This window comes from Lissotriton vulgaris, chromosome 1_2, assembly GCF_964263255.1.
Source record: "Lissotriton vulgaris chromosome 1_2, aLisVul1.2, whole genome shotgun sequence".
Classification (NCBI taxonomy): Eukaryota; Metazoa; Chordata; class Amphibia; order Caudata; family Salamandridae; genus Lissotriton; species Lissotriton vulgaris.
In genome coordinates this window covers 344,617,784-344,633,192 of record NC_141686.1, presented here as the reverse complement: position 1 = coordinate 344,633,192, position 15,409 = coordinate 344,617,784, and the positions used below count along the sequence as shown (strand labels likewise).

The following is a 15,409-nucleotide window of genomic DNA, read 5'->3' as shown; positions in this document are numbered from 1 at the left end:
GATTTTGTCTAATTAAGGTTAAAAAAATATATATATATCTGTAAGCGTGTTCTGGCGCGCTTACGTTTTGGGTTTGGTTTGCGCTGCAGAGACGATACGTCACGGTTATGCGATGCATCATGAGGCGTCTCACGGGCTACGTGATACGTCACTTAATAAAGAATATATTTTACAGCTATAGATATTAGCTTTTAAAAAACCAATGAAATTCACAGAAAAAACCATAGGTTATAGACCATATATAGTTAGGAATTTGCATTTACAAAACCTTGAAAATTCACTGAAAAAACCATAGGTTATAGACCATATATAGTTAGGGATTAGCATTTAAAAAACCTTATTTTATTTGCACAAAACCATTGAAATTCCATATATAGTTAGTTGCACTAACTATATATCGCGGACCCGCAATCCACTGCTAATGATGTCACATATTACATCATTCATGACATGGTCAGTGACATCACTGATGACATCACTGATGACATCTCAAATGACATCACTGATGACATCACTGATGACAACACCCAGTGACTGTATGTTTCTGTAAAGTTAAAATATGTCTTACATATTGAAGAATGAGTGGATGTATAAGTGTCTGGATGAAGGATTTAGTAGGTGCATGACTGACTGTATGAGAGAATGATTAAATGTGTCTCACTGAGTGCATGGGTTAGTGATTAAAGTGTCTTAAATTGGCAATCAATATTTATGTTCTTCTGTAAACTGCTGCATGTTTAAATCAGTAGCTATATCAGTAACTATATGGGTTATTGAATGGTTGCCCAAGTATTTGTATGGGAGACTGAGTGTGTGTGTGGGTGGCTGGGAGGTGTATAACTCTGTGCATAGATGTGTGAGCGGTTGATTCCCTAGGTGTATGGGTTCAAAAGTGCATGTAGAAACAGCTGTATGGACAGTTGACTGTGTGCATGAGTATATTGGTGAGTGAATGGATATCTCAGTTCTACATGTCAAAGTAAGTACATATGTAAAACACACTCCATGTGAGAGTTGACATATATAAATAACTGAACATAAGAGTCAGTGAATGTGAGAGTGGCTGTATGAATCATTGTGAACTTGTATCAAGGATTGTATAAGAGAGTAAATATGTGTTAGTATATGTTTGAATAAGTAAGGTGTGTATAACTGTATAGTTAAGGAAATGGAGATGTGATTGATTCTTTGCATGACTGAATAGGTGTGTGAGTAACTCCATGGATGTGTGACAGTCTGTGAGTGCCTGTTTACACTGAGTGTATCAAAGGTTATATTAGAGTCTGAAGATGTATTATCACATAAATGATATCATCAGTGATGTAATCAGTAATGTCAAATGAGATGTCAGTGATGGCATCAGTGATGTCATTTGAGATGTCATCAGTGATGTCATCAGTGATGTCATTTGAGATGTCATCAGTGATGTCATCAGTGATGTCACTGACCATGTCATGAATGATGTAATATGTGACATCATTAGCAGTGGATTGCGGGTCCGCGATATATAGTTAGTGCAACTAACTATATATGGAATTTCAATGGTTTTGTGCAAATAAAATAAGGTTTTTTAAATGCTAATCCCTAACTATATATGGTCTATAACCTATGGTTTTTTCAGTGAATTTTCAAGGTTTTGTAAATGCAAATTCCTAACTATATATGGTCTATAACCTATGGTTTTTTCTGTGATATATATATATATATATATATATATATATATATATATATATATTACCTACTGGCGGTCGCCAGTAGGTAGTTATAGTTAGGATTTTTTTCAATGCAAAATCTCAAAATTTTATTGTGAATAACTTTGGCGCCGGTTGACAAATCTGCCTGAAAATTTCCTCAAATTTGCCTCGCAAAGCTCCGTCCTTCCTTGAAAGTTTGGGGGGGATTCGTGAAGCGGGCCGAGATAAAAGGGGGTCCCAAAACGTGTTTTCCCCATGTTAATTTCCATAGGGCGGTCGAACTCACTTTTAGCCCGAACGGCTGAATGGATTTCCACGAAACTTTGCAAAATTGGAGGTAGTTCTAAAAAGAACTGTTTTTTTTCTTCTTTTTGTTGTTTTATATTTTTTTTGTGTTTTTGGAACATTTTGTACTTTTTTTGGCTTTTATGAACTATTTTATATTTTTTTTGTTATTTTTATGGGGAGAAATGAAAAAACAGGGAATTGAAAATGGCTCAACTGGAGCAAAAAAAAAAAATAAGAAAAAATTAGGGTTTTTTGGGGCATTTGTGGTTGTCCCCAGCAAGGACGATGAGCTTTATGCTCAGTTCACCATAGGAGATGGTCTTACCACAATGAATACATGTTATACGGAAATCCCCAAACCGTGGCTGAATGCAAGGGATCGTCTCCCTTGCCTCTGGTCCCGATGGAGTGGGTCGCTTTCTTTTGGAGGTGGTGCTTGAAGATTGGGGAGGATTACTGGCCAGTTCCCTCATCTCTGCAGCAGAATAGTTCATTGGATGCCTGCGCTGCATGTGGCGAATCATGGTGTTGTTTCCAAAAGAGTATTTTTTATTAGGGTTCCCCCTTGAAAGTTCCGTGCCACAGATTAGGCAAGTCACCTTGGCCGCATTGACTTTTTTCTTGCCCTCTGGTATCGAAAAAAACTCCCATACAATGTGTGGTTTTGGCAGGTATGGGGTATTGTGTTCTTGCAGCCACCTTCTCCTCCCCTCCTCCTCCTCCTCCTCCTCTTCCTCCTCCTCCTCTTGTTGACCACCAATGTAATCTTGTGGTGGTCCTCTTGGTGGTTGTGGCGGTGGTGGTGGTGCAGATGCTCCAGCTGCTGCTGCTACTGAAGCCATTTCAAAGTACAAAATATACCTCAAAGATTGCAAAACAGGTCTTCCTCAGTCAAAGGACAAAGTCAGAATAAGGAAAAAAGGTGGGGTCTTTCATCATTTGGAAAAAAAAAAGGCCTGAACCAATGAGAAGTGTTATTTTCAGGTCACAAGACCAGGGATTTCATCATTATGAAACCAAAACTGTTCTGCACCAATTAAAAGTGTTATTTTCAGGTCACATGACCGCCGAGCTTACGCGGCGCGCTCCCGGCGCGCCCCGGGTCGCGTCGCGTAAGCGCGTCGGATGTTTACTTTGCGCGATCGTATTCGCTTGAGTGCTTCCGGGTGCGCTTACGCCGTGCGTATCACGTGGACGCGGCTACGCGATACGTCACGATGATGTTTTTGTTCGCGGCAATAGCGCTAACGGGACGCTCTCCGGAGCGCGCCCTGGGGCACTTCAAAAGACTACGCTTTCCGGGGCGCTCACCGGGGCGCGCCCCGGGAGCGCTCAAGGGTAAAAAAATAAATTAAAAAATTAAAATATATACATTTAAAAAATTGTTTTAAATACAAATAAAATATAGGATTCATTCATTTTCAAAAATATTACATTTCATAGCTATAGACATTTGCTATTAACAACATTTTGAAATAAAAAAAAAAAACATCGGTTTGGGGCCTTATATATAGTTAGGAATTAGCATTTAAAAAACCTATGAAATTCACTGAAAAAACCATAGGTTTCACACCAGTTATAGTTAGGAATTAGCATTTTACAAACCTATTGAATTCACTCAAAAAACCATAGGTTTTACACCAGTTATAGTTAGCTGGAAATTTTACTGACATAAAACCATTGAAATTCCCACGTTATAGTTAGTTGGACTCACTATAACTTGCGCGCCTGCAATGCACTGCTGATGACGTCACATATTAAATCACTCATGACATGGTCAGTGACATCACTCATGACATCACTGATGACACCATCCTTGTGACAGACTGACAGGCCTCCTTTCAGTGTGATGTAAGCCTTGAAACACATATTCAAAAATAGAAACTAACATTTTCAAAAAAATTGAGATACCCATACCACTTACAACAACCAATTCAGTAATTCCACCATCTATATACACATCCTCTCATTCAGCAACAGTTCTATATAGTCACTCATACATATACTCACTCATCATATGTAGTGATACACCTATACATCCTGTTACTCACACACATACTCACACATGCAAATAAACTATTGAATATCCATTTATTTGCATATACAACTATACACACACTACCACCTTACTTCTAAGGACACTTACACATACTTAATCTCTTAAACAATCACTTATAGAAACACATACTTATTTAAACAGGAACTCTTACAATCTCTCACTCTCACATATACTCACTTATATATATCAATACTCACATATACTAGATTAAAACATATGTTGTTACTGATAAAGACAATAGTGAGACAGTCGTTTACTCACTAACACACACATATACACACTCATCCATCCACATAGTCCTGTAATATGCTGTCTTCAAAACACATACAAACAGTGAATCAATCATTGATGCATCTATGTGCTAAGTAATACCCCCACCAAACCATACTGACACTCATACTGATACTAAAAAAACATCTAATAACCCAGATACACACACATGTAGCTACTCACCAACCCATGCAGCCACTTATACACAAAGTGAAACACTGATGCAAACATTTAAATATCTAAACATTACGCCCTAATATATGTATTCACTAAGATACACTTAATAAGCCAGTTAACCAATCAATATTTTATTAAAAAAACATCCATTTACACATTTATTTAAACATTTATTCTTCCATCGACCTTTACAAATACATATATAAAACATATTTATTTTTCAGAAAGACACACATTCACTGGATGGTGTCATCAGTGATGTCATGAGTGATGTCACTGACCATGTCATGAGTAATGTAATATGTGACGTCATCAGCAGTGCATTGCAGGCGTGCAAGTTATAGTGAGTCCAACTAACTATAACGTGGGAATTTGAATGGTTTTATGTCAGTAAAATTTCCAGCTAACTATAACTGGTGTGAAACCTATGGTTTTTTCAGTGAATATATATATACATACATACATAAATGTAAATATATATCAGTAAGATCAGGGAGTATACAACATCAACATGTGTAAGTTTGAAGGAAAATAAAGAAAATTCAGGCGTCTGGAGAATCGAAGAGAATATCAGGTGCTCCGCATCTAATTTTCAGTATGTGTGTCAGGGATACACTGCGCGCTATGATGTGCCGTAAACAGCTGCCTGAAAAGTTTATAAAAGTAGAACAACGAGAAACCTGACCCAAGCTTTCTCAGGCACCACCCCCAGAGTATGGAATGCCCTCCCACCCTCCATCAAAACAAACCCATGTCACCTTTCCTTCAAAAAAGAACTTAAATTCTTCCTTCAGTAGCACCTTCGTCTATAATATGGATCAAGTTAGACCATTTATGACCTTATGACACCTCTCCTTCCCCTCGACCCTCCCCAATCCTATTCAGACTACTTCACTGGAATGTAACAGTTTCATCCATTGGTAAAAGAATGGCCCCTCCCATCTGAAGGGCCGTCCAGTGCCGCCCACGGAGAAGATACATCTCAGTCCACGCCCAGCACGAAGCACATCCGGAGGGCTAACCCCTTGCTCACTCCAACCCAGAGCAAGGCGGATTTTAGGAATGCCGCGGAGAAATCAGTTGCCATAGTCAAGTTTTTAGAGGACCAGTTATTGGACAACTCTCCTCAAGTCCTCAATGGGAAATAGTGGTTTGATGCTTTTGAGGAGTTTGATTTGTAATTCAGCTGGCTCTGCAGCAGCATTGATGTGAGGATTAGGGGTCTTTTTAGTGTGTGAAGCCCAGGGATTTGGCCTCATCCACAAGTAGAATTGAGCCAGAGAGTAGGGCTTCTGCTGTAGAATTGGAGAGTGGAAGAGAGAGATGTAGGAAGCTGGCTCTGTATATACTGTACCAAAGTGAGGTCTAGTGTGCACAGAGTCCAGTGGAACCCTAAAGGTAGGCAGAGGTAAAATTAGATAGCACCTCCCTCTCTTTTCGTGGTAGTGTGGTCGAGCAGTAAGGCAGTATCAGAGGACAGTGTTAAGCATTTGTTGTACCCACTCAATCAGCAAATGAACTCACACACTCAAGAACTGAACTTCAGACCAATTGTTTTTGAATAAAAATACTATTTTAGTTATTTTATTTCCTAGAACCAGGCAAACCTGGCACAGGTGAGTGTTAAGTATTTTGCGGTAAATATACATGGGACAAGTGACGGAAAAGTGGCGCAAGGGGCTTATAAATCTGCCCCACAGTGTGCAACACAGTTTGGATTGCAATTGTAAATGCATTTTGATTTGACTTGCAGTGCTGTTTCTGAGAAATGCAATACTTTGTAAAGGATTTTCAGTAAGATTACAGGTAAGTTACTTTTGAGATTACTTTTTTACACAGAGTAGTATACCTGGATACTACTCTGGAACATTTCATGTAAACAGGTAAGTACAATCGTCTTTTGGTAAATAGTAACATTTTAAAGAACTACGCACTTCAAACTTATCCAAGAAAAACAGTCCATGCTATCCTATGGAGGAAATTAGTGTTATCAGTTTTAGGGTACGTATTCGGTAGTCGCAGTTGAGGTTCTGGGGTTAGACTCAGGGGTCCCCCGGGTCAGGGAGGCACTCTCAGTACACCCTCAGTGGCACTTGGGCGGCTGGGTGCAGAGTGTTGAGGCCCAATGTTCTCCAACTGGGGATAGGGGGCCTCCGGTTGGTGGCTGCTGGCAAGCAGGCCACAGGGTTGTGGGAGCAAAGCTCCTGAATTTTAGCTCAGGGCAAAGTGGGGAAACAAAGTAGCACCAAAGGTGCACCCTCAGCGGCACTGGGGCGGCCGGGTGCAGGGTGCTGCTTTGCCATTGGGGGCACTGTTGTTTGCAATGGGGATCCTCCGGTTAGCAAAGGCACTGCAGGCTTGGGGACGAAGGTCTTCTGGGTGGGACCACCACTTCAAGAGGTAAGTTGAGAAGTTGGGGGTGGGTTAGGCACTGTCAGTTGGGCAACCCAAGACCATGGGGCTTCGGGTTCAGGGGAGCCTTTTAGGGTCGGATCTTCTTACCAGCTCCTGGTTGCAGTTGAGGGGACCTTCCAGATTTAGGCTGCAGGCATCAGCTGGAGGTTAGAGGCAGGTCAAGGGTCACCGGATCTCGAATTACGATTGCCGGGGGCACCTCCTTGTTGTGTTTGCCCATTCGAGCTCGGGCCGTGGACGTCGGGTGCAGAGAGGTGCGGCACCACGGTGTTGGGCCGGAGCCAGAGGTTGCAGATGAAAAAATCCGGTGTTCACGGGAGACACAGTCTTTGTGGTGAAGGCAGGCAGGCAGGTCCTAGAGTGTTTGAGGTTGCTGGCTGCAGGACACACCGGGATTTCGCTGGAGCAGGTTTAAGGTGGAGACAGGCCAGTAGGGCTGGGGCCATATCAGAGGGGTCTTCTTCTTGTTAGCTCCTGCACAGCTGTTCGGTCCTTCTTCTTTTCTTGTAGTTTCTTCTGGTCTGAGGAAGCAAAGTTCAGGGTGCCCCTAAATTCTAGATTTAGAGGTGTTGCAGGTAGGTAAAAAGGATGGGAGCAATGGGTCCCTTCCCTGGGGTGGGTACACGCCCCATTATGCCAACCTCCAGTGAGAGGGGCGTTATAGCCTTTCCTTGGTTGGCTGAGTCCCCCCATCTGCAAGATGGCGGGGACTGAGAGTTGTTCTTCATCTCGCCTCCCCCACCTGAGGGGTGGAGTTGGGCAAAGTGGGCACACCTCTCTTCCTCACTTGTTGTCTCCATGGGTTCTCCCGCCCAAAGTGGTGGCCAAACCAGTGAGGACCAGTGAGGACCAGTTGCTGAAAGCAGAAAGTGGTTGTGGAAGCTCCCAAAGGTGGCAAGCCTTTCAAGCTTCCCATTTGTGAATCCTGCCCTTCCTGGGGAAGGAGGCTTGGCACCTCGTCCCAGGATGTGCATTGTTTCCGGCCCCAGAGAGCAGCAGGCTCTCGACCCAGGGGTTCAGAAACATGTCTGTTGGTGGCAGCTAAAATCAGCCACTCAGCCTGCACACTAGTGGTAGGTTGTTTTCAGGGGGCATCTCTAATATGCCCTCTGTGTGCATTTTTCATTAAATCTCACACTGGCATCAGTGTGGGTTTAATGTGCTGAGAAGTTTGATACTAAACTTCTCAGTCTTCAGTGTAGTCATTATGGTGCTATGGAGTTCGTAGTGACAAACTCCCAGCACCATATACTCTTAATGGCAGCACTGCACTGGACTTAGACACTGTAGGGGTGCAGGGCTCATTCACCTGTACCCTCACCACTGGTATAGTGCACCCAGGGGTGACTGACCTATGCCAGGGCAGTGGTTTGTGGGCATGGCACACAGGGATGTGTGTCATGTTGACTCTTCACTTTGTTCTGCACCAAGAAATGCAGCCTGTAAAGGTAGTGTGTGTGTCAGGGTACAGGGCCTCTAAGGGTGGCACAATAAGTGTTGCAGCCCTTAGAGGTCTTTCCTGGTCACAGTGCCCTGGGTACCTGTGGTACCATTTACCAGAGGCTGATCTCTGGCCCGAAATGCCAATTGGGGTTGGTTAATTTTGAGTAAGGAACACAGGCCCTGGGAACCCGATTGGCAGGAACCCAGGCCATATCAAGTCAAAAGTACATCAATATTCTGGCAAAAACTAGGGGGGGGGGGTGTTACTGCAACAGAAACCCAGCTTCTCACAAGAGAGAAGGGGAAACTCTGAAAGGGAGGGCCAAAGAATGAGACAGAGATGAAGTCTGCTCAGAAAGGGATAATAAATAGATAGAGATAAGTAAGAAATGCCAACTGAGATAGCGGGGAGTGAGTAATGTAATGTAATGTAATGATGTCTTGTAAAGCGCCTGAATCACCCCACATGGGGTATCTCCGCATTGTAGACCGCTGGGGAACCCGTCCTGGCTTTCCCTGCGAGATGGTCCCTACTGGGTATCTCCAAGGTGAAACCACGCATCCCCGGCGTATGTGGGGGGCCGTTGTGGAGATGAGGCAAGCTAATGCCCAGAGTTGCCGAGTGTGATCCCTGGTTGGAGTAGGCACCGAGGCGAGAATTATCGAGTCCGCTGACCCTGGTCCACGACCCTGCCGCGTCGGGAATTGAACCCTGGTCATGGGCCGTCCTCTGCTTCCGGGTCTGCCGCCTCTAACCAGTGAGCCACACCACTCCACAGTTAAGGAAACATTCCTTTTCTTTCTGTTACAAGATGTCAATGTTTAACCTGTTTTTGAAATTAGAATTTCTGTAACAAATAGGGAGGTAAAGTTTACATGTGCATGCCTTCTTGTGTGAATGGGTGGTATATCTATGTGCATGTTTGCTCATGAATACTTTCCCATGCCCATGCAAGATTTCTTGAATGTGATTTCACTACTCTTCATGTAGCAATTGGTAAAGTGACTAATATTGCTTTTTCTCCTTGTGCTCCGTTTTCTCTTGCATAACTTAGGTAAATGGTATTTGGTCTCTTATCCCCATGACTCTCATCGGTGGGAAGGTCAATGTATCGTGGAGCGGTCTGGTGGTGGCTATCCGCACTGATTTTGGGTTGGACGTGACCTACGATGGATTTCACCATGTGGCAGCCACCTTGTCTGTGGGGTACAACGCCTCCACCTGCGGCATCTGTGGGAGCTTCAACAGTCCGGCAGGAAATAACTCCCTCTCTGATGGAAGTGTGAATGCTAGTGGAGGTAGTACAGGCACTCAGTGCACAGAGTATTCTGCATCTCCAGCCTGCATCGGTCAAAACCTGTCACAGTATAGTAGTGCATCCAACTGTGGCATCATGGCATCTTCGTCAGGGCCCTTTGCAGCCTGCGTTACACTCTTGTCACCAGAGACCTTTGTGAATAGCTGTGTAAATGACCTCTGCGCTCGTGGGGGAGATCACTCCTTGCTGTGTTTCTCCATGGCCACCTACACCGAGCAGTGCCAGGCACGGGGCATCCCTGTCGGCCAGTGGAGGACATCTACCTCTTGCGGTAAGTCTTAGTCCAGTGGTTGTTCAGGGTTCCAGGTATGACCCAGAGTGTTTCTGTATTATAGGTGGTGATGGCTCTCTGCTTGTGAATTGGAATATGAACCACTCTGTTATCAAGAAACTGGAGCTGTTATAAGCCTGAGATTGTGTCATTGGGTCACTCGGCGAGCCAAGGAAAGCCTTCCACTCATCTAGCTATCAATCTTTAAAAACAAGGGTTCCTAAAATCTCTGATCACCCACTGACTCCTTTTCAGACCTCATCTAGCTACGCGAGACTTGTATTGTATATTGTATAGACTGTGGGAGAGGGCCCTTTTTGGATGGTCAACCCGCCTCCCACCTTTTGCTCCAAATGCTGATTGAGTATCCCTTGCCCCTGGTCTTGTCCCCCACTCCCCTGCTGCACAGCTCCTCAAGATGCTACCAGGCCCTCCAATTTCGAGGCCTCAGGTTCAGTCCCGCTGTTGGGGAATCCTACCCGGCCGGAATCTGATTACTGGTATTTCTTGTCAAAGATATTTGTTACGGGTATTTCTTTTGCTGTTATTACAGATTAATCTTCAGCCTTTTGTTCAGTTTTAGTTCTGTTGTTAGCCTTTGGGTGCAGCTTCCTCAGTTGGTTAAGGGACTCGCCTCTCTTAGTGGTTGGTTAATGCCCCTCACTCCCAACATTTCCCGCTCACAACCGTTTTTCCTCTGGTTCCCAGTGCCCCACCCTCCCACCTCCCTGCCTGCCGCTCCCACCTCCAAGGACCACTTATGGAGTCTGCTGCCTGACCACTTTGCACGGACAGATGGAAACATGCAGAGGTCAGACCCCTGCTAAAGAAACCCTCCACCCACCTCAGTTACCTCAAAAATTACCGACCATTCTCCCTGCTCCCCTACTCAGCCAAAGTACTCGAGAAGGCCATCAACCAACTATTCAGCAATTACCTTGAACAAAATACCTCACCATCAGGATTCCGAGCCAACCACAGCACTGAGAATTAGTTAATTGCTGCCACAGAAGACATTAGAACTCTCAGAGAAACTGTGGTCCTGCTCCTCCTCCGCCTCTCTGCTATATTTGACACCATCTCCCATCACACCCTCATCAAAAGACTCTTCTACATCGGCATACAACAAAACACCCACAGGTAGATCGCCTCTTTCCTCACAGGCCGCACACAGAGCATCCAACTGCCTCCCTTCACCTCTGCACCCAAGGACATCATATATGGCACACCCCAGCGATCATCACCGAGCCCCAACCTGTTCAACATCTACATGACGCTCTCACTGACGTCGTCAGATCCCACAGACTTAACATAATCTCCTATGCAGTTGACACTCAACTTATCCTCTCGCTTAGCGAGGACCTCGCCAACTCCAAAACCAACTTCTGCAATGCCATGACCAACATAGCCAAATGGATGAGAGACGACTGCCCCAAACTCAACTCTGACAAAACAGAAGTGATGATCTTCAGGAATAACACCTGCACATGGGACCACAGCTGAGGGCAGTGGACCATGCATGCACCCTGGGCACCATCATCAGCGATCAAATTACCATGATTAACAAAACACACCCTTTGCATGCCCCGCAGAATCTTCATATGGATCCCATTCCAGCCAGAAAGATCATCATGCAGGCCCTCGTCATTCGCCGCCTCGACTGCGGCAGCGCCCTCTATGCTGGAATTTCCACCCAGCTCCTCAGAAGGCTCCAGACCATACAGAACACCACATCCAGACTCATCCTGGCCCTCCACAGATGGACCCACATCCAGACTCATCCTGGACCTCCACAGATGGACCCACATCCAGACTCATCCTGGCCCTCCCCAGATGGACCCACATCCAGACTCATCCTGGCCCTCCACAGATGGACCCACATCCAGACTCATCCTGGCCCTCCACAGATGGACCCACATCCAGACTCATCCTGGCCCTCCACAGATGGACCCACATCCAGACTCATCCTGGCCCTCCACAGATGGACCCACATCCAGACTCATCCTGGCCCTCCACAGATGGACCCACATCCAGACTCATCCTGGCCCTCCACAGATGGACCCACATCCAGACTCATCCTGGCCCTCCACAGATGGACCCACATCCAGACTCATCCTGGCCCTCCACAGATGGACCCACATCCAGACTCATCCTGGCTCTCCACAGATGGACCCACATCCAGACTCATCCTGGCCCTCCACAGATGGACCCACATCCAGACTCATCCTGGACCTCCACAGATGGACCCACATCCAGACTCATCCAGGCCCTCCACAGATGGACACACATCCAGACTCATCCTGGATCTCCACAGATGGACCCACATCCAGACTCATCCTGGCCCTCCACAGATGGACCCACATCCAGACTCATCCTGGCCCTCCACAGATGGACCCACATCCAGACTCATCCTGGCCCTCCACAGATGGACCCACATCCAGACTCATCCTGGCCCTCCACAGATGGACCCACATCCAGACTCATCCTGGCCCTCCACAGATGGACCCACATCCAGACTCATCCTGGCCCTCCACAGATGGACCCACATCCAGACTCATCCTGGCTCTCCACAGATGGACCCACATCCAGACTCATCCTGGACCTCCCCAGATGGACCCACATCCAGACTCATCCTGGACCGCCACAGATGGACCCACATCCAGACTCATCCTGGCCCTCCACAGATGGACCCACATCCAGACTCATCCTGGACCTCCACAGATGGACCCACATCCAGCCTCATCCTGGCCCTCCCCAGATGGACCCACATCCAGACTCATCCTGGCCCACCACAGATGGACCCACATCCAGACTCATCCTGGCCCTCCCCAGATGGACCCACATCCAGACTCATCCTGGACCGCCACAGATGGACCCACATCCAGACTCATCCTGGCCCTCCACAGATGGACCCACATCCAGACTCATCCTGGCCCTCCACAGATGGACCCACATCCAGACTCATCCTGGCCCTCCACAGATGGACCCACATCCAGACTCATCCTGGCTCTCCACAGATGGACCCACATCCAGACTCATCCTGGACCTCCCCAGATGGACCCACATCCAGACTCATCCTGGACCGCCACAGATGGACCCACATCCAGACTCATCCTGGCCCTCCACAGATGGACCCACATCCAGACTCATCCTGGACCTCCACAGATGGACCCACATCCAGACTCATCCTGGCCCTCCCCAGATGGACCCACATCCAGACTCATCCTGGCCCACCACAGATGGACCCACATCCAGACTCATCCTGGCCCTCCCCAGATGGACCCACATCCAGACTCATCCTGGACCGCCACAGATGGACCCACATCCAGACTCATCCTGGCCCTCCCCAGATGGACCCACATCCAGACTCATCCTGGCCCACCACAGATGGACCCACATCCAGACTCATCCTGGCCCACCACAGATGGACCCACATCCAGACTCATCCTGGACCTCCACAGATGGACCCACATCCAGACTCATCCTGGACCTCCACAGATGGACCCACATCCAGACTCATCCTGGCCCTCCACAGATGGACCCACATCCAGACTCATCCTGGACCTCCCCAGATGGACCCACATCCAGACTCATCCTGGACCGCCACAGATGGACCCACATCCAGACTCATCCTGGCCCTCCACAGATGGACCCACATCCAGACTCATCCTGGACCTCCACAGATGGACCCACATCCAGACTCATCCTGGCTCTCCACAGATGGACCCACATCCAGACTCATCCTGGCCCTCCACAGATGGACCCACATCCAGACTCATCCTGGCCCTCCACAGATGGACCCACATCCAGACTCATCCTGGACCGCCACAGATGGACCCACATCCAGACTCCTCCTGGACCTCCACAGATGGACCCACATCCAGACTCATCCTGGCCCTCCACAGGTGGACCCACATCCAGACTCATCCTGGACCGCCACAGATGGACCCACATCCAGACTCATCCTGGCCCTCCACAGATGGACCCACATCCAGACTCATCCTGGACCGCCACAGATGGACCCACATCCAGACTCCTCCTGGACCTCCACAGATGGACACACATCCAGACTCATCCTGGACCGCCACAGATGGACCCACATCCAGACTCATCCTGGCTCTCCACAGATGGACCCACATCCAGACTCATCCTGGACCTCCCCAGATGGACCCACATCCAGACTCATCCTGGACCGCCACAGATGGACCCACATCCAGACTCATCCTGGACTGCCACAGATGGACACATATCCAGACTCATCCTGGACCGCCACAGATGGACCCACATCCAGACTCATCCTGGACCGCCACAGATGGACCCACATCCAGACTCATCCAGGCCCTCCACAGATGGACACACATCCAGACTCATCCTGGATCTCCACAGATGGACACACATCCAGACTCATCCTGGACCGCCACAGATGGACCCACATCCAGACTCATCCTGGCCCACCACAGATGGACCCACATCCAGACTCATCCTGGACCGCCACAGATGGACCCACATCCAGACTCATCCTGGCCCTCCACAGGTGGACCCACATCCAGACTCATCCTGGCCCTCCACAGATGGACCCACATCCAGACTCATCCTGGCCCTCCACAGATGGACCCACATCCAGACTCATCCTGGCCCTCCACAGATGGACCCACATCCAGACTCATCCTGGCCGTCCCCAGGTGGACCCACATCCAGACTCATCCTGGCCCGCCACAGATGGACCCACATCCAGACTCATCCTGGCCCTCCACAGATGGACCCACATCCAGACTCATCCTGGACCTCCACAGATGGACCCACATCCAGACTCATCCTGGACCTCCACAGATGGACCCACATCCAGACTCATCCTGGCCCTCCACAGATGGACCCACATCCAGACTCATCCTGGCTCTCCACAGGTGGACCCACATCCAGACTCATCCTGGCCCTCCCCAGATGGACCCACATCCAGACTCATCCTGGACCTCCACAGATGGACCCACATCCAGACTCATCCTGGCCCTCCACAGATGGACCCACATCCAGACTCATCCTGGCCCTCCACAGATGGACCCACATCCAGACTCATCCTGGCCCTCCACAGGTGGACCCACATCCAGACTCATCCAGGCCCTCCACAGATGGACCCACATCCAGACTCATCCTGGCCCTCCACAGATGGACCCACATCCAGACTCATCCTGGACCTCCACAGATGGACCCACATCCAGACTCATCCTGGCCCTCCACAGATGGACCCACATCCAGACTCATCCTGGCCCTCCACAGATGGACCCACATCCAGACTCATCCTGGCCCTCCACAGATGGACCCACATCCAGACTCATCCTGGCCCGCCACAGATGGACCCACATCCAGACTCATCCTGGACCGCCACAGATGGACCCACATCCAGACTCATCCTGGACCGCCACAGATGGACCCACATCCCCCACTTCAGAAACCGCCACTGGCTCCCCATTCAGAA

At 48.0% G+C, this 15,409-nt stretch overlaps 1 protein-coding gene across 1 annotated transcript in view; it reads left to right on the top strand.

Moving 5' to 3' along the window:
• Positions 1–15,409, top strand: part of LOC147736736 (alpha-tectorin-like) — a 233,513-nt gene that overhangs the window by 95,039 nt on the left and 123,065 nt on the right. Inside the window, exon 7 of the mRNA XM_086952686.1 lies at positions 9,402–9,936. Within this exon, the coding sequence (XP_086808812.1) occupies positions 9,402–9,936 (535 nt within the window). The remainder of the gene's footprint in view (positions 1–9,401; positions 9,937–15,409) is intronic.